Source organism: Bombyx mori, chromosome 10 (assembly GCF_030269925.1).
Source record: "Bombyx mori chromosome 10, ASM3026992v2".
Classification (NCBI taxonomy): Eukaryota; Metazoa; Arthropoda; class Insecta; order Lepidoptera; family Bombycidae; genus Bombyx; species Bombyx mori.
In genome coordinates this window covers 194,635-220,486 of record NC_085116.1, presented here as the reverse complement: position 1 = coordinate 220,486, position 25,852 = coordinate 194,635, and the positions used below count along the sequence as shown (strand labels likewise).

Below are 25,852 nucleotides of genomic sequence, written 5' to 3'. Positions count from 1 at the left end.
TCACTGCGAATAAAGACCTCTTTGTCATAGTGTCGCAATTCTAAGAAGTATCCCTGCAACCTTCCACAAGTATTAAGGCACTTGGGGTCGACATTTCAAGCGATTTCAAAGTCATTTAGAGGGCAAAGCCAAGCTGGAGTCCAAGATGCTACGAGTCATCTACAGAGCAAAGCGGTACTTCACGCCTGGACAGACTTTTTTTGCTTTATAAAGCACAAGTCCGACGATAATCGATACTTCTATTGTCGATAGCCCCATTCTCAGGAATCGTTTGGAACCTCTGGGTCTGCGGAAGGACTTCGGTTCCCTCTGTATTTTGTACCCTATGTTCCATGGAGAGTGCTCTGAAGAATTGTTTGAAATGATACCGTCATCTCGTTTTTATCATCACATCGCCTGCCACCGCAGTAGAGTTCAGTCATGTTACCTGGAGCCCCTGCCTTCAGCCACTGTGCGTTTCCAGAGATCTTTATGCCACGTACCAACCGGCTTTGGAACGAGCTCTCCTCCACGGTGTTTCCCGAGCGCTACGACATGTCCTTCTTCAAACGAGACTTGTGGAGAGTATTAAGCGGCAGCGACTTGATTCTGCCCCCGGCATTGCTGAAATCTATGGGCGACGGTAACCATTCACCATCAGGTGGGCCGTATATTCGTCGGCCTACAAGGGCAATAAAAAAATAAAAAGTTGGGAACCTACTTATAACGGAGGACCAAGTGGTCGATTCAAACTTGCGATTACAACAAAATAACATAAATCAGTTTAGTTACAGTCATCACTCGATAAAAAACTTTTAAAAAACATACGACTCGAATTGAGAACCACTTAATTCTTTTTTATTTGAAGTCTGTTAAAATTGAAAGAAAAATGTGAATCTAATGTCTCAGTGAAAAATGGGAATTTACTGGAATTTCACTAAACGTTTAAAGGAACCCGAATAGCCACGCTCCGACCCTTAACCTATATACAGACTTTAAACACTTCACAGATACTACACGGTCAATAAAAATCTACTACATGTCTAAAGGGGAATGCCCACTCTCCATAGTGTGCTGGGCCCAAGATGGACATCAAATATTACTATAAAAATGGACTGTTTCAAATTCTTAAATGTATTGGATATCTAAAAAATAATTATTGAAATTGACGCCACTATTATAAAAATTAAATAAAAATAAAAAATAGTTTTGAGATTAATTTTCTATATAAGTAAATAAGTGTCGGATTGTGAGATACTTAAAAAACTTTTCTTTTCTTAATGTTTAATTTATTAATTATTATAAGAGAGATGTTCCTAAGGTATTTTTATCCAATGTATGGTTTTGAATCTCGGTCAGATTAAAACCACAATTCATACAATGTTTTTCAGTCGTAGTATGAAACGTTATTGATCGGATCCATAATCGAATGTAGCTGTGATCTTTAACTCCTGAGCCAAAGTCGTCATTTAAGGGAGGATAACAGAGCCAGTAAAACAAATCGAAGAAAAATCAAAACACATCCATTTTGAACGTAAGCGCAAGCAGTAAGCGAAGTGTCAGTCAGTCAGATTAAATTCAGTGTTGTCAGTATAACAAAAAATAATTACATTAAATTGAAATATCGATTATTTTTTTAAATAACCGATAGTTGATTTATTTTTCTTAATCTATTTTTTACGAGTACACATTCTTTTTTATGTTTTTGTTTTAGTTGTACATATTTAAATAACAATACTAGTAAAGTTTTTTTTATTGCTTAGATGGGTGGACGAGCTTACAGCCAACCTGGTGTTGAGTGGTTACTGGAGCCCATAGACATCTACAACGTAAATGCGCCACCCACCTTGAGATATAAGTTCTAAGGTCTCAAGTATAGTTACAGGTTAAAGTCCAATGGGTATGTCTTTAATGTTATCTTATGTGCTTTTAATCGATTAAAATCGATTTATTAACTCATTAATATAATATAAAACATATAAATAAAACATTTTAAGTATTCTCAAATACTGAAAATATATTATTTATATACTTAAAATGTTTACTTAATACGTAATAGGTTTTGTGCTGGCAATATTTTTCCCGCAAAAATAAAAAACCTTGTTTTTTCAATAGAGTTACTTTTTTTAAACTACTTATTGTAAACTGTAGTGGCGCTCATTTGGAAGAAAGTAAATGCATATTTATTTATGACAAAATTAATGCACTAAGTATTTTGACTCTAATCTATTGTCCGCTTTGGGCCTGAAATGGGCATTCCCCTTTACGTAAACATCTACATTAACAACAAAATAAATCAATTTGCATGTCTTCATTGTACACGTTCTCGCCAAGCTGTGTGGCTTCCTCGGCGCTCCGCTCGTAGGGAAGCGGAGACACCTCCCTACTAATATTGTTGTTACTCGCGAAAATATCTTCCTTAATTAGTGGTGAGATTGTGAAATATAATAATTGATTGGAAATCGATCCACGTGCGTCGCGGCCGCCGGTCATCAATCACATTATCTCTCGAGGACGAGACGCCCGCGGCGTGCCCGCGCCCACTAGAGCCGTGCTCGCTAAATGTCGCTGTGACGACGTGACGGAGTGACGGTGTGACGGTGTCGCGCGGCTGCCGGCGCCGCTCCTTATGTGAAGGGTGCGAAAATTAGTGAGTCGACACCTGACGCTCGGACCAGCTCGTGCTATTCGATCCGACGACGAGCCCGGAGTCCTCTGCTGCAGCGGTGCCATGACCCAGTGCCACGACATGGGATCCGCACCGAGCGTCGCGCTGCGTGAGTATTGTTCCTAGCTATTTACTGCATCATTCTGTGACCATCAATGAGCAGGCGCACGTCGTAGATCTTCGAATGTGATCTTAAACGACTGAAGTTTGTTTTCTGGATATTTGTTCGATCAATAAAAACGCGTTATAAATAATAAAATTACAATAGTTATTCAGAAAACATAAGAAGAGGCTAATAATAATGAATGCAACCGTATTATGCGAGTAGGTAGGTACGTATAACCCGACCGCTGTATCCACTCCTCCCTGTTGAGTCCCTTTCTTGAATCTGTTTGACGGAATGCCGCATGCCGCGTGCCGATGCTAAACAAAATGCGAGGCAACTATTGTCAGACGTTTCTGTTTTGTTGATAATGGACATATTTAAAATATAATAACAACCAGGGAACATATTTTCTGAACAATACTATCATTTTAGTTGGGCAAATTAAACGTCCTAGCTTCTTTATTGACGGCGAAGTACAATGTGATGGCCATCGGCGACTACAGTAACATTCGGTGCTTCGTATTCTTATATTTATCACAAATATGGACTATGGCCTTCATATGGACTTTTTTAGATTTAAATTAAGATGACGCTCGTACTATTCTGATGTTAAAATGATAGTCATTTTAATATTAAATTGCATGAAAGAGGAGATGTAAACAGTAAATTAATCCTTCATCAAACATTAAAAATAAATTAGGACTACCAGTTGATAAACAACCGCCATGCAGCGTACCGACCGGCTTAAATGATAACGCTTTGATTCCGCGTCTTACGCCAGATATAAGATGTTGTGATTACACACGCTTAGATATATCTACGATTATGTGATAACTCAATCACGAGCATATTTTTGAGACAAACAACAAAGTAGCTAACCACCTCTCAAATTCCGCGCGATGAGAATCAATCACTGTCGTCTAGAAGATCGTTTTTAATTTTTTGCTTAGATGTTTGGATGAGCTTACGGCCCGCCTGTTGTTAAGTGAATACCGGAGCCCATAGACATCTACAACGTAAATGTAGCCATCCACCTAGAGACATAGTTCTAAGGTCTCAGTGTTTAGAGTACAATGGCTACCCCACCTTCAAACCGAAACGTATTACTGCTTCACGACAGAAACCTACCCGCGCGGTCATACAGACGCCCTACCACCACTATGTAAAAATAAGCGACCCCATAACAGTGGTTGGAGCCGAGCCGAGCCCAGTGGATAGGACGCGAGGACCGCACTGTCATCTTCGTAAATATGTACCAACTCCGCTGTCGCAGATACCGCTCCTAATGGGTATTACGCTACACTAACAATAAAACATTGCGTTATCATTTCATTTTAATATAAAAGCTGAATAAACAGTAACAGAATAACAGCAAACAACAAACTGCACATTAAGGCATGTTATAAACATTATGGGCGCTACAACGTGTCCTTCTTCAAGTGTGGTCCAGAGTGTGGCCGATGTGCATGGGCATCAGAAAACACTTTCCATCCAATGAGTAGCATGATCGATAAACAAATCATCTTTAGTATTTTTATTAACTAATACTAAACATTAGTTTCTATGACGTGTTAGTACAGTACGTTCCTAAACGGTTTTAGGGCCATATCCGACGCTGACCATGGCTGACCTCCACCCTCCAACTAGAGTCCGCTACCAAATAGCTTAGCTGTGTTCCTACGTGTGGGTTGGAGAGCTAGTTCTATTCCTGCCCTTTTCTCTTTCTTGCTGGGGGCGAATCCTGGTGACACCTGGGACATGCGGAGCAAAAGTGCGTGCAAGCTGGCTCCGGTCATCGTTCTCGTCGAATCCGTCGCTTGCGACGAAGGGCTTGACGAGTAAATTAATCCGCAGACACAGCCCACTGAGTTTCTCGCCGGATCTTCTCAGTGGGTCGCGTTTCCGATGCGGTGGTAGATTCTGCGAAGTACGGCTCTTGCTAGAGTTCGGGTTAGCAACGTCGTCAGGTTAGAGCCCCGCGAGGTCACCTACTAGTTAAGGTTACGCTGGAATAGCCTCTCAAGGCTCTCAGCTTAGGTAGGAAAAAAAAAGCAAGCTGGCGGGACGTGATTGTTTGACAGGGGTATAGAGAGACCCAGTAAAACGCTATCCGCCGCCGCCCGCCGGTCAGTAGAGGACCTGAAACCAGGTATCACTACTAAACTCCGCCCCAGGAAGCTGTCTCAGCAACCAGTGTAAATTCTGTCGTGCGGTCGTCCTGCCGGAGTTGGAGACCGGAGTGGATCCCGCAAAGTGGACTGGGGACCCTTCCTTGCCCTGCGTCAGCTTTTCACGCAACCCGTGGTCGAGCACACTCTGTGTTCCGTGCTTTATTCAGGTGTTGTCATGATTTCACTTCGAACATCCTACCTCACCCAATCCTACTCTCTAAAATAAACAAAGGGATAGGGGATTGTGATATCCACCAGAAATACCCGAGACTCCGTCTGGTCCATCAGCACGATATCAGGCTTATTCGCAAGAATAGTCCTGTCCGTGATGATGGGCCGGTCCCAGTAGAGCTTGGCATGGTCGTTTTCGAGTACAGCGTCCGGTTGGTACTTATAATACGGTAGCCTCTGTTCGATGAGGCCATACTTAAGGGCGAGCTCTTGGTGGAGGATTCTGGCTGCTTGGTTATGTATGTGCAAGTACTCAGTGTTAGCAAGCATAGAACAACCAGAGGTGACATGTCTGAGGGATTCACCCGGTCGGCGGCATAATCGACAGATGTTAAGCAGTCGCCTGAGGCCTGCAGCATGAGGAGCGTACAACTTGGGTCATCCATGTAGAACAAGTGGGACACCTTCAAGCCCCCCCTCCGGAACTGAAAGCCTGTCCTCGAAGCCTCCAGTAATGAACTGAGAGGATTCAGGGCCAGGCAAAACCACAATGAACTCAGACAATCACCCTGAAATATACCCCGATTCACTTTTATTCGGTCTTCCACAGCCGACAGCCGCACACCGGATAGACTAAGCATTGTACTCCATTGCCCCATACAGGCACCGAGGAAGTCTCGAACTGTATCGTCTATCTTATACAGCTCGAGGACCCTCTTCAGCCATGTATGGGGGACCGAGTCAAATACCTTTTTATAATCTATCCAGGCGGCAGAGAAATTTCGTCGGTTGCGTTTGACCTGCTGGCCAGATACCGCGTCGATCAAGAGGAGTTCCTTAGTACCGCGGCTACCACGCCTACACCTGTTCTGGGCACCAGACAGTACTCGACAGCTGTCTATGTGGTGTGAGATCTTAGTTTCCAGAACGGATGTCAGTGTCTTATAGGTGGTAGGAAGACACGTTATTGGCCGGTACTGTGCCGGATCCGCGGTACTTTCCGATTTTGGAATGAGGTGAGTGATCCCAGTAGTGAGGAAGTTGGGGAGCACTTTTGTATCTAGGGCTTCCTGGAACTGTCTGGCGAGGGCTTCGTGACAAGCCCGGAAACTTTTTAGCCAGTAAAGCTGCAGTCCGTCGCAGCCTGGAGACTTCCAGTGCGATGAACTACAGACTGCAGTCTTAATATCACCTTTGCTGATAGTTACCGGGCTCATCGGTTAATATTATTATTATTATTATTATCCATCAATGTAATGAAATAAAACCCTGGTGGTTTCATTGAATCTTGGAATATACCCTTGTAAACAAAAACTAATAATTTCAATCTGAGAAGGCGCTGAGAAGTGACCTCACAGTACATTAACGCGCACCGAACGTTTGTTTAGTTATTCCGAATGTTGTAAGATCTTTGTTCAACAAATATTGACGGTCTGTTAATTGTGACGCGCTCCTACGGCGTGGCGGCCGTGCGGTTGTTTTAAAAATCATTGAAATGACTGTGAGTTAAAATAATCTACGCGCGACACTTGCTTACGTCAAGTTTTCACACACAAACAAGGACAGCAAGTGTTACGTCTGAAATCCACAGAACTAAAAATGCGGCGTAATATCTGCTTAAATAAGAAATACCTGTGTTAAAAAAACAAGGTGGCTATCTAAAGGGATTGGTAAATGCTGTAAACAAAAGAGAAAATTACTTTGGAATTATCGAACCAACCCTTCAGAAAGTCAAAAGCAGATTCTAAAAAATTATAGTGCGCGACTTAAAAGAATTATAAAGCTAACTCAAAAGTGTCAAAACAATTATTATATATCAAATGCAGACAATAAATCGAAAGCTACATGGAGAATAATTAATTCAAGTAAGGCAAATTTTCCAAAAGAATATATAACACGAATAAAAGTAAATGACCGTATAATAACAGACCCCATTAACATTGCCAACGAATTTAATACCTTTCTTATTAATGCTACCAATACTAATACTGATAATGATATTGATAAAATAAACTCTCCGGTAAATTTAAATGAAACACCAGAAATTTTGATAAAAAATACAAGTAATAGTCACAGTACACCTCACTCTTTATTCATGAATCCTGTTATTCCGTACGACATCTTTTTGTTAATGAAATCCCTTAAAAACACTCATAGTTCTGGTTATGATAATATTACTACATCGGCAATTAAATCGGTAGCACTTATTATAAGCCCAGTACTTAGCCATATCATAAACTTATGTATAGAACATGGCGTTTTCCCAAGCAAACTAAAAAGATCTGTCATTAAGCCACTCTTTAAGAAAGACGATAAAGAAAACATTGCTTGTTATAGACCGGTATCTTTACTTCCCATTTTTTCCAAAATTATAGAGAAAATGATTTACGAAGCTATTAACTCCTACTTTGAAAAACATAATTTATTTACACAAGAGCAAAAAGGTTTCAGAAGAAATAAATCAATTAATATGGCTGTACATGACCTATTAAAACCTATATATTACAATTTAGATAATCGAACTCCTACTGCTACACTGTACATGGACATGACTAAAGCGTTTGATTATGTGGATCATAAAACCCTTCTAGATAAATTAAACGCTTACGGAATTAGAGGCAATGTCCATAAATTATTAAAATCATATTTAACTGACAGATATCAAAGGGTTGAAATAGACAACATATGTCCACTGAGTAGGACAGTACAAAGCTATCACTCAAATTGGATGAAAATGCAATTCGGTGTACCTCAAGGCAGCGTACTAGGGCCGCTCCTTTTTCTAATTTATATTAATGACTTCCCTAAAGCCATAGAACATCCGATGATTCTCTTTGCCGATGATAGCACCGTCATCTTCACAGAAAAAGAATTAAACTCCTTAGAGTCCGATATTAACACTACTCTTAAGCTAGTTATAGAATGGTTATTAAGAAACAATTTAGTAATTAACCTAAATAAAACAAAAATTGTCACATACCCACAAGAAATACAACACTCTTTGAAAATAGAATATGATGGGACACATATTGAAGAAGTGAATAGTACTAAATTTCTGGGTATTTGGATTGATAATGATATGAAATGGCAAACACACATTGATACAATATGTAAAAAATTAAACCAATATACGTATGCCTTGTATAAGTTAGCGAAAGTAGTAGACCAATCAGCTGTACTGACAGCTTACCATGCATATGTGGCGTCAACCCTTAGATATGCTTTAATATTCTGGGGAAACGCCACTAATACAGAGTACGTATTTAAAGCACAAAAGAAATGTGTGCGTGCTATAGCAAACATTCATGTACCAGACTCATGTAAGCCTTTCTTTCAAAAGTTAAAAATCATGACTTTTACATCGTTGTATATTTATGAGGTAGCGATTTTTGTCAAAACGAATAAACATCTGTTTGCAAAACCGCAATCTGTTAGGAATACTTTAAAGATCTCTTCGCTACCTCATAGAACTGCCCTTTATGACAAGAGTTTTTTTAGTATGTCATCAAGAATATTTAATAAACTACCTATAAAAATTTTGAAGACAATAGATTTACATGATTTTAAGCAAAAATTGCAAGTATTTTTATTAGATAAGGCTTACTATAGTATGTCAGAATATTTAGACGATAACTTTAGATAATTAAGTAGAATAGAGTTCAATAATTATAATTTAAGTTATTTTTATTTTTATGTAGATTATACTTACACCTAATATTTGTACGCTTTACTAGCAGGACATAGTGATACATTTATTAATATTAACTTATTAATCTTTGTTAACCTATGACCACAAATAATAAATAAATAAATAAATAAATAAATACGGTGTGCTGTAAGTCCTCACGACCTCCTCGCCCTCAAGTGGACTCCACGACGGAGAAGACCCACGGGCGGACACGGGGTGACAACTGGACATCTAGACTCGACATCTAGAAGTCGAGTGGGTCGGATTACATCTTACCATTCGTTCTAAGAGACGCATACGACTGGGTTGGTCGGCATTTGAGAAATTCCGTGCAATCCTCACCTCGCAAATTCCTCAATGCCTGAAGCAAAAGTCTTTAACCAGTACATTCTCCCCGCGATGACCTACGGCGCGGAAACCTGGACACTGACGGCAGGACTGGCCCATACGTTAAGAGTCGCACAGCGGGCGATGGAGAGAGCTATGCTAGGTATTTCTCTAAGGGACAAAATCCGGAACAAAGAAATTCGACGGAGAACCAAAGTCGACGACATAGCTCGCAAAGTTAGCAGGCTGAAGTGGCAATGGGCCGGTCACATCTGTCAAGCCAGCGACGCCAGGTGGGGGAGGAAAGTCCTCGAATGGAGGCCACGGATGGGTACAAGGAGCGTGCGGCGTCCTCCAACCAGGTGGACTGACGACTTAGTGCGCACGGCGGGAAGTCGTTGGATGCGGAAGGCGGAGGACCGCATTATGTGGAAGGCATTGGGGAAGGCCTATGTCCAGCAGTGGGCAGATAAAGGCTGATGATGATGATGATGATTCGTTCTAAAGATGTTCGCCACTAACTTGACGTATCAGTAGGTACCGAAAAGGATTCATTTTCGTGGAAGACCGCCCATGTCCACTGTATATCCGACAAGATTGGCTACAGGCACACCACAATAACTCGCTTGCGTTCCAAGGTAATCGATGCGCAGCTGCTCCGGTAGCTTGAAATCGCCAGCTTGCCAGACGTTCATTGGTGACCTTGTTATGTAACCTCTTCACCGACAGGCTGTGGCTTTGAAGAATCCTTGTAAACTTTGGTGTGACGAATGTTTTCGACTGCACCTGGCATATGGCAATACTGTCGAAGCAACTAAAATATGGAATCATTTTTTTTTTCCTACCTATTCTAGTAACCTCGAGGGGTTATTCTAGATTCGCCGAGCTTCTAGGTGAGCTCAAACCTGACGTCGTTGCTAACACGAACTCTAGCGAGAGCTATGCTTCACAGAATCTACCACCGGATCAGAAACGCGACCCACTGAGAAGATCCGACGAGAAACTCAGTGGGCTGTGTCTGTTGGGTAATTTGCTCGTCGAGCCCTTCGTGGCAAGCGACCTGTTCGACTAGAACGGTGACCGGTGCTTGAGGTACCTAAAAGCACCGTTAGTGGATCGGGAGGATCCGAAATGACGTGTTTTGGGCGACGTCGACTGCTTTCCATTCGGTCCGCAGGATCGGAAATGTAGTTACCGGCGGCCACGATGAGAGCAACGGGTTCTCGTGTCGTGCCGCTTTCTCGAAATGGCATTGATGCCGACTGTAGATACTTAATGATTGATTCTAGGTCCAGGTCATCATGCAAGTCGATGTTCCTGACGAACCACGGGGCTCCGACTGCTATTCTGCAGAAACGGGATTGAATTATTTGAAGGGGTTTTACATCGATATATTACCACGTGGTAATATTATATCGATGGGGTTTTAAGTCAGAGCGGGCTGCGTGAGCGAACACTACACTTGCATAGGTCATGACGGGGATATGGAATCCCCGAGGGACCCTCTGATTGGATCGCCATCTTTTTGGATGGACGGAGTAACAAAGTTGCATAGACGTCTGCTACTCCTTTACCACGATTTATGATGCTGGCTCCACAAAGAAGATGCTTTTACCCCAAACCTTTCATTTCACTTAATATCTACAGTGCTCAGTAATGTAGATGGTGAATTTATTTGAATACCACCAATAGACGGCGTTAGTTGTAAAATTAAAGTGTGCTATCGTTGTGTTCCCAAAAAATATATACTTATGAGAAGTGATATATTGATTTAATTGCAGTTCGTGGAACAACCAATGGTGTTTCACTCACCTGAATCCCCCATATAATGGACAGATGCTCGTCCAAGGAGCTAAAGCTCCAAAAGGAGTCTTTACCACTTAGAAAGGCTGCGTTCATCGAGAGTACATTTTAATTAATCGTTATTGCCGCGTAATATTCGGTTCTGGAATAAAATCCTTACCCAGAAGACTATGACATGTCCTTCTTCAACCGAACTTCGAAAGGCGGCCTCAGCAGTAGATCACTAATCAGCTGTGGCACAGATATTGCTAGTGACTATCAGTGATGGACTCTTACTATCAGATAGACCGTTAGCTTGTCTGCCTAGAGTAACTGTTACTAACCACCCATAAAATGTGGCGCGTGATCTAGCGATAGTCACATATAGCGAAACGTGAGGCAGTTAGCAGTTACACTGAGTCATTTCATAAAAGTGTGATTGAAGTCAGTAGTCACAACTAAGCCGGCGCCGGTGCGCAGATCCTGTAGACCGGTACCAATTTCTATGGCTAACGACTTGTACGGTGAAGGAAAATCATCGTGGTGGTGGATGATATTGATGTCGGTATGATGTCTGTGGCCGCTGGTGGCCTCTTAACACCGAGTGCTGCCGGACGAAATATTTGAAACGTTGGAAATAATAAACTTGAACGTAAACCTAATTTAATGAAGACTATAATTTTATTGAGACACTAACCCCAAGTCTACCAAGAAGTAAAAGCGAGATGAGATTGTGGATCAAAATTAAACCATCCAACGCTGAAAAAATAGGTAATGAAAAAATATTAAAAAACGTAAAAAGGAGCAAAAGGTTTGAATTTTTTTTTAAACCATGTCGTAAACTTAAAATTGAAAGGTATTTCTTGCGATCAAACAACAAATATTTTACTGTTTGAAACCAATTATTATTTAAATGTACGTTATCTAGAAACACAAATTATTCGACAAAATGTTTTTCCTTAATTAATGTAAATTTGATCAGAAAGTACTTAAAATAGCTACAGAATGTAAGAATTTCAAAATTGAAAGTGACGTACCTACCTTCGTTTCCGACAGAACGGGAATTTCAACAATTTTGCTGTGAATACTGTGATGTAGAATAGACACTAATGGGAATTTTGCAAGATTATGTCAGAGCTGGCGGTGGTCATGATGACGAAGGAACAAAGCTAAACATACACAAATCAAGTAAGTTCAGTTTTACTCTCAATTCTCTTTGCAGTAAATAGTTAACTACAGCTAAAGTGATAGGGACTAATAGCTATTCTAGTGAAATCGAGGGATCAAACTAGATTCATCGAACGAGTGTGGGAGCTCACGGAGCTCTAGCATAGTCACGTTGCTAACATTAGCCCTACACTGTCGCAAGCGACGGGTTCGACGAGAGCGGTGACTGGTGCTTGTGGTGCCTATAAGCACCGTTAGTGGATCGGGACATCGAAGATATTGTTTGAACTGTGTCTGCCACTGTCATTTAGTCCCTGCAGCCAATCAGCGCACTTTAATTTGATTTATATTCAGGAGATTGTGAGTATTATTTAATATAATAATATGCTATATCGATTCGAAATACAAATATGTGAGAGATTGAACCGTAATTGTAGAGGGCTATTCGTGCTATTTATAATATGCACCCGAGGGAATCCTTGAGGGACAAGTTTAAGGAAATCAAAATTCTAATTTAGCGTCCCAATACATTTTTGAAAATTTATTGTACGTGCGTAAAAACATTGAAGAATTCCCCAGAGTCTGCGATTTGCATAATGTGAACACTAGGAACAAACAGGCTTGCGTTGCCGGCGGCTCGAATTAAGAAAATAAGCAATTCTTTTAGGGGGCCGGGGTGTACAACTTTACAACAAGATCCCACAAAACGTTCAATTAATAAAAAAAAATTCAACATAATTGAAAGTACATACTTGTTGAACATCAAAAGAACTACCGCCAATTCACAAGAACGAGCCTCCGTCCTGAGAAGAATTGGCAAGAAACTCAGCGGGCATGTCTTTTTTTTTTATATTAATTTTTTTTGTTAAAATAAATATGAAATTTTTACAATGAGTATTATAACGTAACAATTACTACAATATTGAAATGCCCGGAGCGAGCAACTCATTCCCACTTTGTGCAATCTTCTAGATAATCATTGACTTTATAGTAAGCTTTATTGCACAGATGTTCTTTAATAGTTTTCTTAAACCTATGTATATGTAGGTTCTGAACATCTTGTGGGATTTTGTTGTACAGGCGCACAGACAAACACCCGAATGAATTTCGTAGAGTACGCGTCACTTAAAAAGAACGCTGGCGGTCAAGCTGCGCAGTAGGCTATTTATCGATGTATTTGGTGGTATGAGGTGCGGCGCGGGGCGGGCGGGTCACCTGCCGCATGCTTGCCGGTGTGCTATTGGTTCGTCAGTCAAGCTTTGTTTTCCGCGCTAGGTTCACGTTACGTTCGTTCTCAAAATTTTGTCATTAGTAAATAATTGTAAGGTAGCGCCCTCTGTGAATTGATATTTTAATTTCACGTATAATCCTAAATTAAAATTGACTACAAGAGCTTTCATACACACGTTAGTATTAAAAAATCTCACAGATGGCGCTGTATTAAATAGTATGTATATTTCTGTCTCATTCTTTGCTGGCTTCATTCTACACATTTTTGTATTTGTGTCTCTTACTTGTCGTTTTTTCCGTTGCATCCGGTTTGAAATCACAACGATTCTAAAGAAGTTTTCACTTCAAAAAACCCGCTGAGTTTGTTTCGCCGGTTCTTCTCAGGACTGTGACTCTTTTTGCAACCGGTGGTAGAGTTAACATTGTTATTTATATTTTGACATTCAACAAGTGTGTTATGCTGACATCTAAGTTGAAATAAATGATTTTAAATTTGAAATTTTGAATTTTGAAGTTGTATTTGCAGAGTACTACTACTACTACTACTACTACTACTACTACTACTGCGGCATAATAAATAATAATAATAAAATAGCTGTATTTGATTCCACAATAATTAGACATAGCTTCATTAATTTAGTAGTTAATAATTATACTACTACGTAACGATAATAAATTTACTACTTATGCAATTTAATCTCCTCCTCAGGGTAAAAGCCTCCTCCAAACAATTCCATTTTTGCCTATAAACTTGGAAAGAAGCTTTGGTTATCCCTATCCACAAAGGAAATTATAATTTGCGTAATCACTGGTGGTAGGACCTCTTGTGAGTCCGCACGGGTAGGTACCACCGCCCTGCCTATTCCTGTCGTGAAGCAGTAATGCGTTTCAGTTGGAAGGGCGAGGCGGCCGTTGTAACTATACTGAGACCTTAGAACTTATATCTCAAGGTGGGTGGCGCATTTACGTTGTAGATGTCTATGGGCTCCAGTAACCACTTAACACCAGGTGGGCTGTGAGCTCGTTCACCCATCTAAGCAATAAAAAATAAAAATAAAAAAAAGTTAAAAAAAACTGCTTAATTGGTCCTACTCTTTTTCGGAGGACTTTCTGAAATGCACTAGGTACTCTAAACACGCATAGTAAAAATCATTACACCCGTTTCTTTTCTTATAGCTTATAGCTTCTTTAAGCGAATATTATACATATATATATTATGTATAATACTCGCTTAACTGTATCCAGCACCGTTATTACTAGTTTTAAGATACTCTCCACGAGACAGGCAGTGCCTAGTGTGGAGAGTTTTTAGCAAACTGTTGTGTGTAAATGTTTTCAAAGTTAATAAATAAATTATTATTATTATCATGTATTAAACACTGCCACGCCTGGGAAGACGGCAGGACACACTCCGGCGAGGTGGGCAACAATCGGCCGGAGCGCATCACCTTGTTGCGGGTTTCACCAGTCTGTAAAACCTGACCGGCCTTTGATCACGACCTTTTTCACACGTTCTTGTCGTACATGATCCACTTTTCATCACCAGCTTCTTCAAAAATGGTTCGGTTTCATTACGTCGTAATAAAGAATCACAAATGAGTACACGGTTCATTAGGTTTCTTTCAGTGAGCTTGTGAGGTACCCCAATATCGAGCTTTTTTGTGTACCCAGTTTTTTTTCAAATGCCCCAAAACTGTTTTGTGGTCAATTCTTTTTTTTTTTTTTTTTATTGCTTACATGGGTGGACGAGCTCACAGCCCACCTGGTGTTAAGTGGTTACTGGAGCCCATGGACATCTACAACGTAAATGCGCCACCCACCATGAGATATAAGTTCTAAGGTCTCAGTATAGTTACAACGGCTACCCCACCCTTCGAACCGAAACGCATTACTGCTTCACGGCGGAAACAGGCGGGGTGGTGGTACCTACCCGTGCGGACTCCCAAGAGGTCCTACCACCAGTGATTACGCAAATTATAATTTTGCGGGTTTGATTTTTATTACACGATGTTATTCCTTCACCGTGGAAGTCAATCGTGAACATTTCTTGAGTACGTATTTCATTAGAAAAATTGGTACCCGCCTGCGGGATTCGAACACCGGTGCATCGCTACACACGAATGCACTGGACGTCTTATCCTTTAGGCCACGACGACTTCTAATTCCCAGTTCTTCAGCTACATCGTAACTACTGATATGCCGATCCTGCTCCACTTTTTAAAAAATGGCATCCATTTTATCCGCAATGGGGCGACCAGAGTATTTTTTTTTCCTACCTAGCTGAGAGCCTTGAGAGGCTACTTCAGCGTAACCTTAACTAGTAAGGTGAGCTCACGGGGCTCAAACAAGAATGAAGTTACTAACACGAACTCTAGCAAGAGCCGTGCTTCGCAGAATCTACCACTGGATCGGAAACGCGACCCACTGAGAAGATCCGGCAAGAAACTCAGTGGGCTGTGTCTGAGGGTTAATTTACTCGTCGAGCCCTTCGTAGCAAGCGACGGGTTCGACGAGAACGATGACCGGGACCAGAGTGACGTGCATCTTTGACATCAAAATTTCGGGATTGAAAACGCTTAAACCAAATTTGTGCTACTCTAACAGACACTGCACTAGGTCCATAAACATCGCAAATTTTTTTCGTGGCTTGTGTTGCATTTTTACCTTTTTTGTAGTAAAATTTTAAAATGTATAGAATTTCTTCATTAGATTCACTTATCTTGACAGTACGAAAAATAAATAAAAATCACACATTATCCTAATTTGAATTTGGAATTATCTTCTTTAAAATTTAAACTTTTAATGATACCAAAACCAGCCAGATACAAATAGTATAGGCAAAGAGATTTTATTACAAGTACATACATACTATATACATACTATAATGCGAAGACTTTTTCCCTAACCTATTATGATTTCACCGGTATAACTAGACATATCTGATCGAGTAGAGGGTGTTGCAGAGTACCGCGGCGGGTGCGGCTGCACCGCGCGACTGCCGACCGACAATCGGCCGGAGCTGGCGCGCGTGGCCGCAGCCGAGGCGCTGGGCGCTGCTTTGCTCGTGCTGCTCTCGTGTTTTCCATCCTGTCTGCCCACGCCTCTCAGCTCCACGCACACTGCGCTCGCCAGCGGTTGTGTTGTCGCTATGCTGGTTCAGGTGAGAACGTCGTCGGGCTCGCACCTTGCGTCTGACGCTGTACTGATGCTAATGCTAAGGTTGATAGTTGTGTGTCTGACTAACAGGGCTTGGATCACATCTCGGGCGCGATGATGAACCCGACGGTGACGCTGGCAGCCGTGGTGTGGGGTCGGGTGTCTGCGGTGCGCGCGATCGTGATGTTCGCGGCACAGCTGGCGGGCGGAGCAGCGGGCGCCGCGGCTCTGGCCGCGCTGGTACCGGCGGGCGGTTCGCTGGCGGGGTGCCTGACGGTGCCGGCGCCCGGTGTTTCGACGGCTCGAGCGGTGGCGGTGGAGGCGGTGTTGGGCGCGTGCCTGGCGCTCGTCAACTGTGCCGCGTGGGATCCGCGCAACCAACACCTGCGTGACTCATGGCCGCTCCGGATCGGCACGTCCGTGGCGGCCATGTCCCTTGTTGCGGTGACTATCGATATGGCCATCATTATTTAAGCCTAGTTAATGTAATCAGATACACTACAAAAATTATAATTTGCGTAATTACTGGTGGTAGGACCTCTTGTGAGTCCGCGCGGGTGGGTACCACCACCCTGCCTATTTCTGCCGTGAAGCAGCAATGCGTTTCGGTTTGAAGGGTGGGGCAGCCGTTGTAACTATACGTGAAACCTTAGAACTTATATCTCAAGGTGGGTGGCGCATTTACGTTGTGGATGTCTATGGGCTCCAGTAACCACTTAACACCAGGTGGGCTGTGAGCTCGTCCACCAATCTAAGCAATAAAAAAAAAACAAAAAAAAACAAAAAAATTGTAGCACTACATAAGTGTGACATAACATGTGGCCTGTCCGTGTTGCAGGGCACGCTGACGGGCGCCAGCATGAACCCGGCCCGCAGCCTCGCCCCCGCGGTCTTATTGGGGCAGTTCCATCACCACTGGGTCAGTAACTCTTCTTAAAAGTACTCCTTCTTACCTTGTTCTTCGGTTGCAAGTAAAGCATCTACCAATATGTAGAAAATGTATGGGTGATTTTTTATACAAACTACCTGACCCGTTCGGTCGTAGCTGGAATAGCTCTTTGGACTACCAGCGAATAGGTAGAGTAAAAACTACCTTACACATATACACACACAGGACCTAAAGAAGATTACCCCACCCGCGGGGGTATACGGCGATCCTTGGCTAGCACCAGGAACCCACTGGGCACGAGTTTTCCTGGGAATTGTTCGTTATTAGTATAATTGAACTCTAAGGTCATCGATACCATCTATTGCTACGCGCTCGACGTACTGATTCAGAAGAGTTGGAAATCTGAGTCTGAAAATGGTTTACAAGTTTACGCGCTCACTGTGAAAAAAAGGCTTTTTATCACCGTACCGCAATTCAAAGGAGTATCGCAATCTTTCGAAGGCATTGAGATTCTTGGCTAAAAGCTAAAAAGGGGTCATTAACGTAGCGGTATTTCACACCTGGGCAAAGACTTATGCTTTGCACAGTACAAGGTCGGCTTCGCCTTGAGTACGGCCTGGGCGCCCAAATACTTGAGAGGTAGAGGCTTGGCTTTTTTTATGCCCATGAGCGACGATAACCGCTCACCATCAGGTGTGCCGTGTGCTCGTGTAACTAGCCCCGGTGTACTTGTATCGCGCGATGCCACTATACCGGAGTTCACATACCGCAAGGTACGAGCATCGTGGCACAATAACAATAAAAATAAACCCCAAATTTTATAATCAGTGTAATGACGAGGACAGAATGGCTTGTATGCCCACACGAGTGGTACCGCCACCCTCTCTATTTCTGACGCAAAGTAGTAAGGCATTCCGGGCCGAAGGGCGAAACAGCCGATTGAGACTCATGCCTCAAAGTGGATAGCGGGATTACACTGTGGTATTGCGCTATGCGACCACTTTATAGCCCAGAAGAGCGGACTCTCAGACTTCCACGTAAAAGCTCAAAGAAGGCAACAGTACCAGCTAGCGAGGGCCTCCGTAGCGTCGCCGGGTCCACCCTGTGCCACACACTGGTGGGGTTGTAGCAATCTCTGTCCTGATCAAATAATAGATAGATTCTACGGTCGAAAATGTAACATACGTAGTGCGGTCACTAAAAGTTATAAATCAGCTAGGATGTTAATGTTTACTAATTAATAATGAGTAGCGGTGGCCGGTGAGTAAAGTGTGTGCGATGCTGTACGCAGGTGTACTGGGTGGGCCCGCTGAGCGGCGGCGCCGGCGCGGCCGCGCTGTACTGCGCGCTGTGGCGCCCGCCGCCCCCCCGCGCCGCCCCCGCCCCCGCCCTGCCGCGCCCTCTCTCCAAGCACTGCACTGCCGCGTGCTGCTCCCGGGAAGACTGGCGGGCGCCCGGGGGTGGCGGGTGACGTCACGTGCCAACGTCTCTACATTTACAATAACTGCAAATGACACAAACCTGTACTAACTATGTTACAATAAGTCTTCACCGCTACTCTGTAAATGTGGTAATTATTTATTTACTATAGGTCACGCCCGGTTTCTACGAGTTATTGTAGTTTTCGTTGATAATTATACATTAATGAGTAATGCCTGCTGATGTTTTTATATATTTACTAGCAGCCCGCCCAGGCTTTGCCCGGGTATTTAACTAAAAAATCAAAATAAAAAATTATAATGCACACATATAAACCCTTCTATTTGCGTGAGGTTATAAAAAAAAAAATTATAAAGTGAGTTTGAATATTATTATTTTAATGAACTTTTGTTTTTATTTTCATGATGTTTTTGTTACATTTTATTAAATAATAATTTACTTATTATTAATTTTTCCTTAAAAATATCGCACATACAAAAGAAAAGCCATCAAATTAATTGAATCAGTTACTTCCCTGTAAACGATATTAGACGTTGTTTTATTTTTTTAAAGATTAGAACACTTATTGTGACATAACTTTAACAGACATATGCTGACCGGAATATTTTTGTAAATAATGATGTGTGAATGTCGTATGTATATACTATATTATTTTTATTCATTATATATATAATGATATTGGGTACTCCAGAATAAATAAACAATAAAAGACTTAATTGCGTTTTCTGTTATGTGTATAATGAGAAAACAACATTTAAAGCCCTTAATTTAATAAAATTATTGTTTTTAACAAACTGAACTTTCTTTTTACTGAATGTCAAACTTCACTGAATGACATATAAGAAAAATCCTTTTTATAAAACTAAAGAGTTTTAGACTATGAAGGTTTTTCTTTACATCTCCCCCCCTTAGGGAAACAATTACGTGTAATTGTTCATGTAGGAACTGATACTGGAGATAATTTTGTAATGTGATAGAGGTTCGATTCCACTTTTTTGTGTCCGATATCAACTAAATATATTGAATTTGAAATCTTTTTTAGAATTTTGAAAGGTCCAATTCTCAGTTCATCCATTTTTTTCCTATTTAATCGATTTCCATTTTCTACATAAATCTGGTCTCCAACTTTCAGTTCACATTCTTTTCTATTAATATCAAATGCTTTTTTGTTATATTTGTGAGATTTAACTGTATTCTCAAAAGCTAATTTTCTGTCTCTCTCAAGATCTTCAATTGTACCATTTGCTTTTGGTTTCAGTGGTAAAACATCCACATTTTTACCTTCCAAAAGGTATTTAGGGGCAAACCGCGTGACCGTGTGTTCAGTTTCATTGTATTTTTCCACACATTTCTGTGCAATCGATGTCCATGCTATTTTTTTATTGTTTTCATTAATTTTACATCGAATCTTATTAACTAAAGTTTGATTCAATCTCTCATTAAACCCATTCGAAAATGGTGCATCTACAGCAGTGAAAACCATTGTAATATTTTCCTTTTTCAGAAAATCTTTAAATTCTTTCGAATTTATGCCAGGATATTGGTCTGTTAATACCATGTCAATATTATAGTATTGTGTCACACTTTGTATAAGTTTTATAAAATCTCCAGAGTTTTGGTTCTTAGATGTTAAAATAAATGCATATCTCGTAAAATGATCTACTAAAAGATGCATATATTTTTTGTAGATCGTGACCCTCCTAAACCTCCAACTGTGTCAATAGATACTATCTCGAATGGACGTGTTGCTGGACCCAAATGTGACATTAATCCAAATCTTGACTTCCTTCTTGACTTATTCCTTATACAAATTTCACAATTTTCACAAATATTTTTAATGTTTGCGATCATATTTTTGGCCTCGTAAAAAGGCGTAATTTTTTGTATTAATTGCGATCTCCCTATATGGCAGTAGCTGGTGTGAACAACTTTTATGAAATTCTTACTAAATTCTTCTGTAAGTACGATTTTTTTCTTCTTCTGTTCAACTTCTAATATATTCCATTTTCGAAGATATGTTTTCCTTTTCGTAGATCTGTATTTGTGTTCTGATCATTTTTTATGTCATTTAGGCTTATTAAATTTACCACTCTTAAAAAATCATCAGCGTTTTCATAAGACTCTAGAACAGGATTTCTGCTCAAACAATCAGCTTCCTGACTCGATTTTCCTGGATAATATTTTATTTCAAAATTATATTGAGATAAATAGTTCATCAAATCCCCTAGTTCTTCATCAGTTCTGGCTCTAACATTCATATTCTCTAATGGTTTATGATCTGAATATACTATAAATTCTCTTCCCATAAGCAAGTGCTGCCAATATTTCACAGCTTCTTTTATTGCCAGACATTCTAGATATATTGCCTTCTTTTTCTTTTGGGCCTCTGTTAGTTTTTTTGAAAAATAAGAAACAGGTTTACTTATACCATTTTTTTCTTCTTGTTTTAGCACCGCTCCCACTCCTTTGATACTTGCATCCGTGTAAATATTTATCGGTAATTCAGGATCGAAAATCTTTAAAACTGGTTCTGAACATAGCAGTTCTTTTATTTTATCAAATGATTTCTGACATTCTGTAGACCAGATAAACTTCACATCCTTTCGTAACAGATTGTGAAACGGGTCTAGTATAATTGCACTATGAGGTACAAATTTTTGGTAAAAGTTTACTTTTCCTAAGAATTGACGTATATTTTTTTCTTGTTTCTGGAACTGGGAACTTTTTTACAGCGGTTAAGTAATCTTTCAGAGGTTTAACTGAATTATTTTCTATTAAATGACCTAAATATTTGGCGGAATTATTTGCAAAACTGCATTTCGAAAATTTCAGTCTAAATACTTCTGTTAGTATTGCTTCCAGTAGTCTTGATAGGTGCATCAAATGCTCTTTAAAAGTTTTCGAAAAAATTAAAATGTCATCTATAAAATTCACTACAAAACTCGAAAGTTTATGTTTCCTAATTACGTTACTCAATATTCTTTGGAAAATGGCAGGCGCTGTCTTTATTCCAAATGGAAGACACGTCCATTGAAAATGACTTTCTTGTGTAACAAATGCAGTTTTGTATCTGTCTTGAATGTTCATTGGAATTGACCAAAAAGCTGAATTTATGTCAAGGGTTGAAAAATATTTACAATTTACAGTTTTTACCATCAAATCCTCTATCAATGGAAATGGTTGTAATTGGGGTACAATTATTTTGTTCAATTCACTGAAATCTATACATAGCCTTGATTTTCTCCCATCTTCTTTTTTATATGCCAGAGTTACTGGAGCAGCAAATGAGCTGTAAGACTCCTTGATCAAATTCCTTTTTAATAGTGTTGATATTTGGGTTTCTATTTATTTTCTATCTTCAACCGTGCATCTGTAGGGACGTTTGAAACAATACTTATCCACCATTAAGTCAATATGAGCTTCATAATCTTTTACTGTCCCCACGTCATACTTATCTTTGGCGAAGACTGCTTTGTATTTTTCTACTAATTTATTAATTTCCGACTGCTGGTAGGCATCAAAATGGCTTACAACTATTTCAAATCCTTCCGAGTTTATGTGTTCATTAAAGTTAATCTCACCATTGTGTGTAGAATTAATTTCTTTTTTTAATACTTCAGGTTCTGAAAAACCTCCTTCATTTCTGTTACATAGTACATTAGGAATTTCGACAGTTGTAGGAGAATAATTATAGCTTTTTTTATCTTTCAGATTTTCTTCTGAATTGTAGCATTGTTTAATTTTTAGTTCTTCCGTTTGTATTAGTTTGAATTTTTTTATACAATCCAAACCAATTAAAAAATCATAATTAAAGTTTACGTTATCTATTATAAATACATCCATAAAACCTTCAATATTATAGATTTTTATTTTTAATGTTACAATACCTTTTGTTTTCTTCTCACCATTAATAGTTTTCAAATAAACTTTTTCTATATCACCTGAATTTTCTTTGGGTTGTATTTTTAATAATTTTGCATTGATCAAAGACACATTTGACCCAGAATCATAAATTCCAGATACTTTTAAAGTATCATTTAATATTAACTTGACCTTTATTAATGGTGGCACCTCTAGTTTTTTGGATTCTTCTCATTTAATTCGATTTCCAATTCAGAATTATTTATGTATCGTACAACTGTTTCTTTATTATTTTCCTTAAACCAACAGCTTTCTTTGGGATGGTAGCGTTTACCTTTTTTTTCCTTTAAACATATTAAGCAAGGTTTTGTTTCTTTATTTTTTCTATAATAATATGTAGTATCGGAATATTTAATATCAAATTTATTATCAAATTTATTTTTCCCAACAAGATGTTCTAGTTTTCCGATTTCATTATAAAGATCTTCTGTTCCCTGTATGTTTTCCCTATCTATTTTGTCAGCAACATAATAAGTTAATCCGAATGCTATCAGGTCTATGAGTGTCCCAGTATCAATCGACTTCCTGACTTCTAGCAAAAATTTTTCTTTTTTTAAGGCATAGTCTATATATAGTCTATATATATCTATATATAGTATATAGTCATAGTAAGGCAAGCATTTTTTCTAATAATTTTTCAACGTTCTGATTCGAATCGTCAATTATAGACTTAGCATTGCTCTCCAAAATTTCTTCCAAATAAAAATCATCAAATTGTAAATTTTGATCCTCGTCTAAATAAATTTTTGACATATCATTTGTCAAAGTAATCCATACTTATCTGGTTTGGTGTCTTTTGTTTAAAGATTTTTTTACCTTTGCATAATTTGAAGTTTTTGTAATTTCTTCATGAAAGTTGGCATTTTGATATTCGGTTGGTATCTCAAAAATCTGTCCATCAGGTGTAGCAATTGAAGTTATGCATATAACATTTGATTTTCCATCTTCCGTTGATTTCACAGCAAAATCAAACCTTAATTTTTCTATTTTATTCATGGTGTTGCAAAAAATGTTGTTTTATAATGATATTGGGTACTCCAGAATAAATAAACAATAAAAGACTTAATTGCGTTTTCTGTTATATGTAGGTATAATGAGAAAACAACATTTAAAGCCCTTGATTTAATAAAATTATTATTTTTAACAAACTGAACTTTCTTTTTACTGAATGTCAAACTTCACTGAATGACATATAAGAAAAATCCTTTTTATAAAACTAAATTAATTATAATGAATATGACTAAGGGTAAGTCTCCCGGTCATGACCACCTCAGCATTGAGCACTTTCAACACGCTGGTTCGCATTTACCTAGATTACTAGCGCTCTTATATACCTTCTGTATCAGACATTCGTATCTGCCCGGGGCGTTAATGAGAACGGTCGCTGTCCCGATTTTAAAAAATAAAACAAGCGACGTATCGGATCGTAACAACTATCGGCCGATCTCCCTGGCAACCATAACTGCTAAGGTACTCGATGCAGTGCTCGAGCGGCAGGTGAGTGATCATCTTAAATTAAGTGATGCTCAGTTCGGTTTTAGACCGATGTTATCTACCGAGTGTGCAATCCTGTCGCTAAAGCATGTGGTGGGATACTACACGGAGAGGAATACGCCTGTTTATGCAGTGTTTCTCGATCTTTCGAAGGCTTTCGACCTAGTCAGGTACGACTTGTTGTGGGGTAAGTTGAGGCAGACGGGCGTACCGGGACCTTACGTGGACTTGTTCTCCCATTAATACGAGTATCAGACCAATCAGGTAAGATGGTCAAACACACTTTCGGAGGAGTACAGGTTGGAATGCGGGGTGAGGCAGGGGGGCTTAACCTCACCGGCGCTTTTCAACCTGTATATTAATGAGTTGATCGAGGCACTCGGTGACGCACGTGTCGGCTGCTCGATTGATGGTCACTGTGTGAACAGCAACAGTTACGCTGACGACATGGTGCTGTTGAGCCCATCGATCGGTGCTCTCCGGCGGTTGTTGTCCATCTGTGAGAGGTACGCGGAATCTCACGGGCTCCGCTATAATGTTAAAAAAAGTGAACTGCTCGTCTTTAAGGCAGCAAAGACAAAACCGACTTATGTGCCACCAGTGACGCTCGGAGGTACTCCACTGAAGAGGGTTACTGAGTTCAAATACCTTGGCCATATTGTAACTGAGCACCTTAAAGATGATGCAGATATTGAAAGGGAACGGAGAGCGTTGGCTGTCCGCTGCAGTATGCTGGCCCGCAGGTTCTACCGTTGTACCGCACAGGTTAAGGTAACCTTGTTCAAGGCGTTTTGCCAGTCCTTATATACCTGTACCCTGTGGGCTCGATATGCGCGGCGGGCATACAATGCTCTCCGAGTGCAATATAATAATGCTTTCAGGATGTTGTTGGGGCTCCCGCGGTACTGTAGCGCATCAGGTATGTTTGAGGATGCTCACGTGGATGACTTTTCATCAATCATCCGCAAACGAACGGCCTCACTGATGCGTGGGGTTCGTGCGAGTACTAATAATATCCTGATGGTTATAGGTAATAAACCCGAATGTGCTGTTTTGAGACACTGGGTTCATATACATACCCATATACCAGGTGCCTCAAAGCAGCGCAGATTTATGAATTAAATGTTTAAATGTTTTAATTGCTAATTTTAATTTTAATTTTACTAACATAGTTCTAAGTATTATTCTACTTACAACATATGGACTTAAGAGGGTCTGAATTAAATGAATTTTATTTTATTTTTTATTTATTTTAGACTATGAAGGTTTTTCTTTACATATATTATTATATTATCCAGCCCACTCGATCTGAATAATATTTTAGGTAATTTTTTTTCACATGGGGTTTCATTAAGTCCCTAATATTTTTGAAAATACATTATAGCCTATGTCACTCGAGGATAGTGTAGCTTCCCAACAGTGAGCGAATTTTTCAAATCGGTTCCGTAGTTTCGGAGCCTATTCAATGCAAACAAACAAACAATCAAGTCTTTCCTATTTATAACATTAGTATAGATAAATATAATAATTTATGGAATACTTAACATATTGTTTAATTTATTATGACTGAATAACTGAAGCCTACTAAAAGTTATGTATGATTTTCAGTATGATTAAGATATGATTATTAAACATAAAATATAGGACACAAAATAATACAAAA

General features: G+C 39.9%; 1 protein-coding gene across 4 annotated transcripts; it reads left to right on the top strand.

The window, feature by feature from the left end:
• Nucleotides 1–1,056: 1,056 nt before the first annotated feature.
• LOC101736678 (aquaporin) lies at nt 1,057–25,428 on the top strand. Of its 4 annotated transcripts, none has more exons than XM_038013254.2 (6): nt 2,613–2,756; nt 11,949–12,080; nt 16,253–16,449; nt 16,536–16,889; nt 17,284–17,364; nt 18,626–25,428. In XM_038013254.2, exons 2-6 carry the CDS (start codon nt 12,002–12,004, stop codon nt 18,803–18,805), a joined length of 891 nt encoding a protein of 296 aa, XP_037869182.1. In that variant the 5' UTR covers nt 2,613–2,756; nt 11,949–12,001; the 3' UTR covers nt 18,806–25,428. The 4 variants fall into 4 exon arrangements, with proteins under 4 accessions (XP_037869184.1, XP_037869182.1, XP_037869183.1 ...); XM_038013255.2 differs by lacking the exon at nt 2,613–2,756 and adding an exon at nt 6,539–6,960; XM_062670368.1 differs by lacking the exon at nt 2,613–2,756 and adding an exon at nt 7,190–11,703.
• The last annotated feature ends 424 nt before the right edge of the window (nt 25,429–25,852 follow it).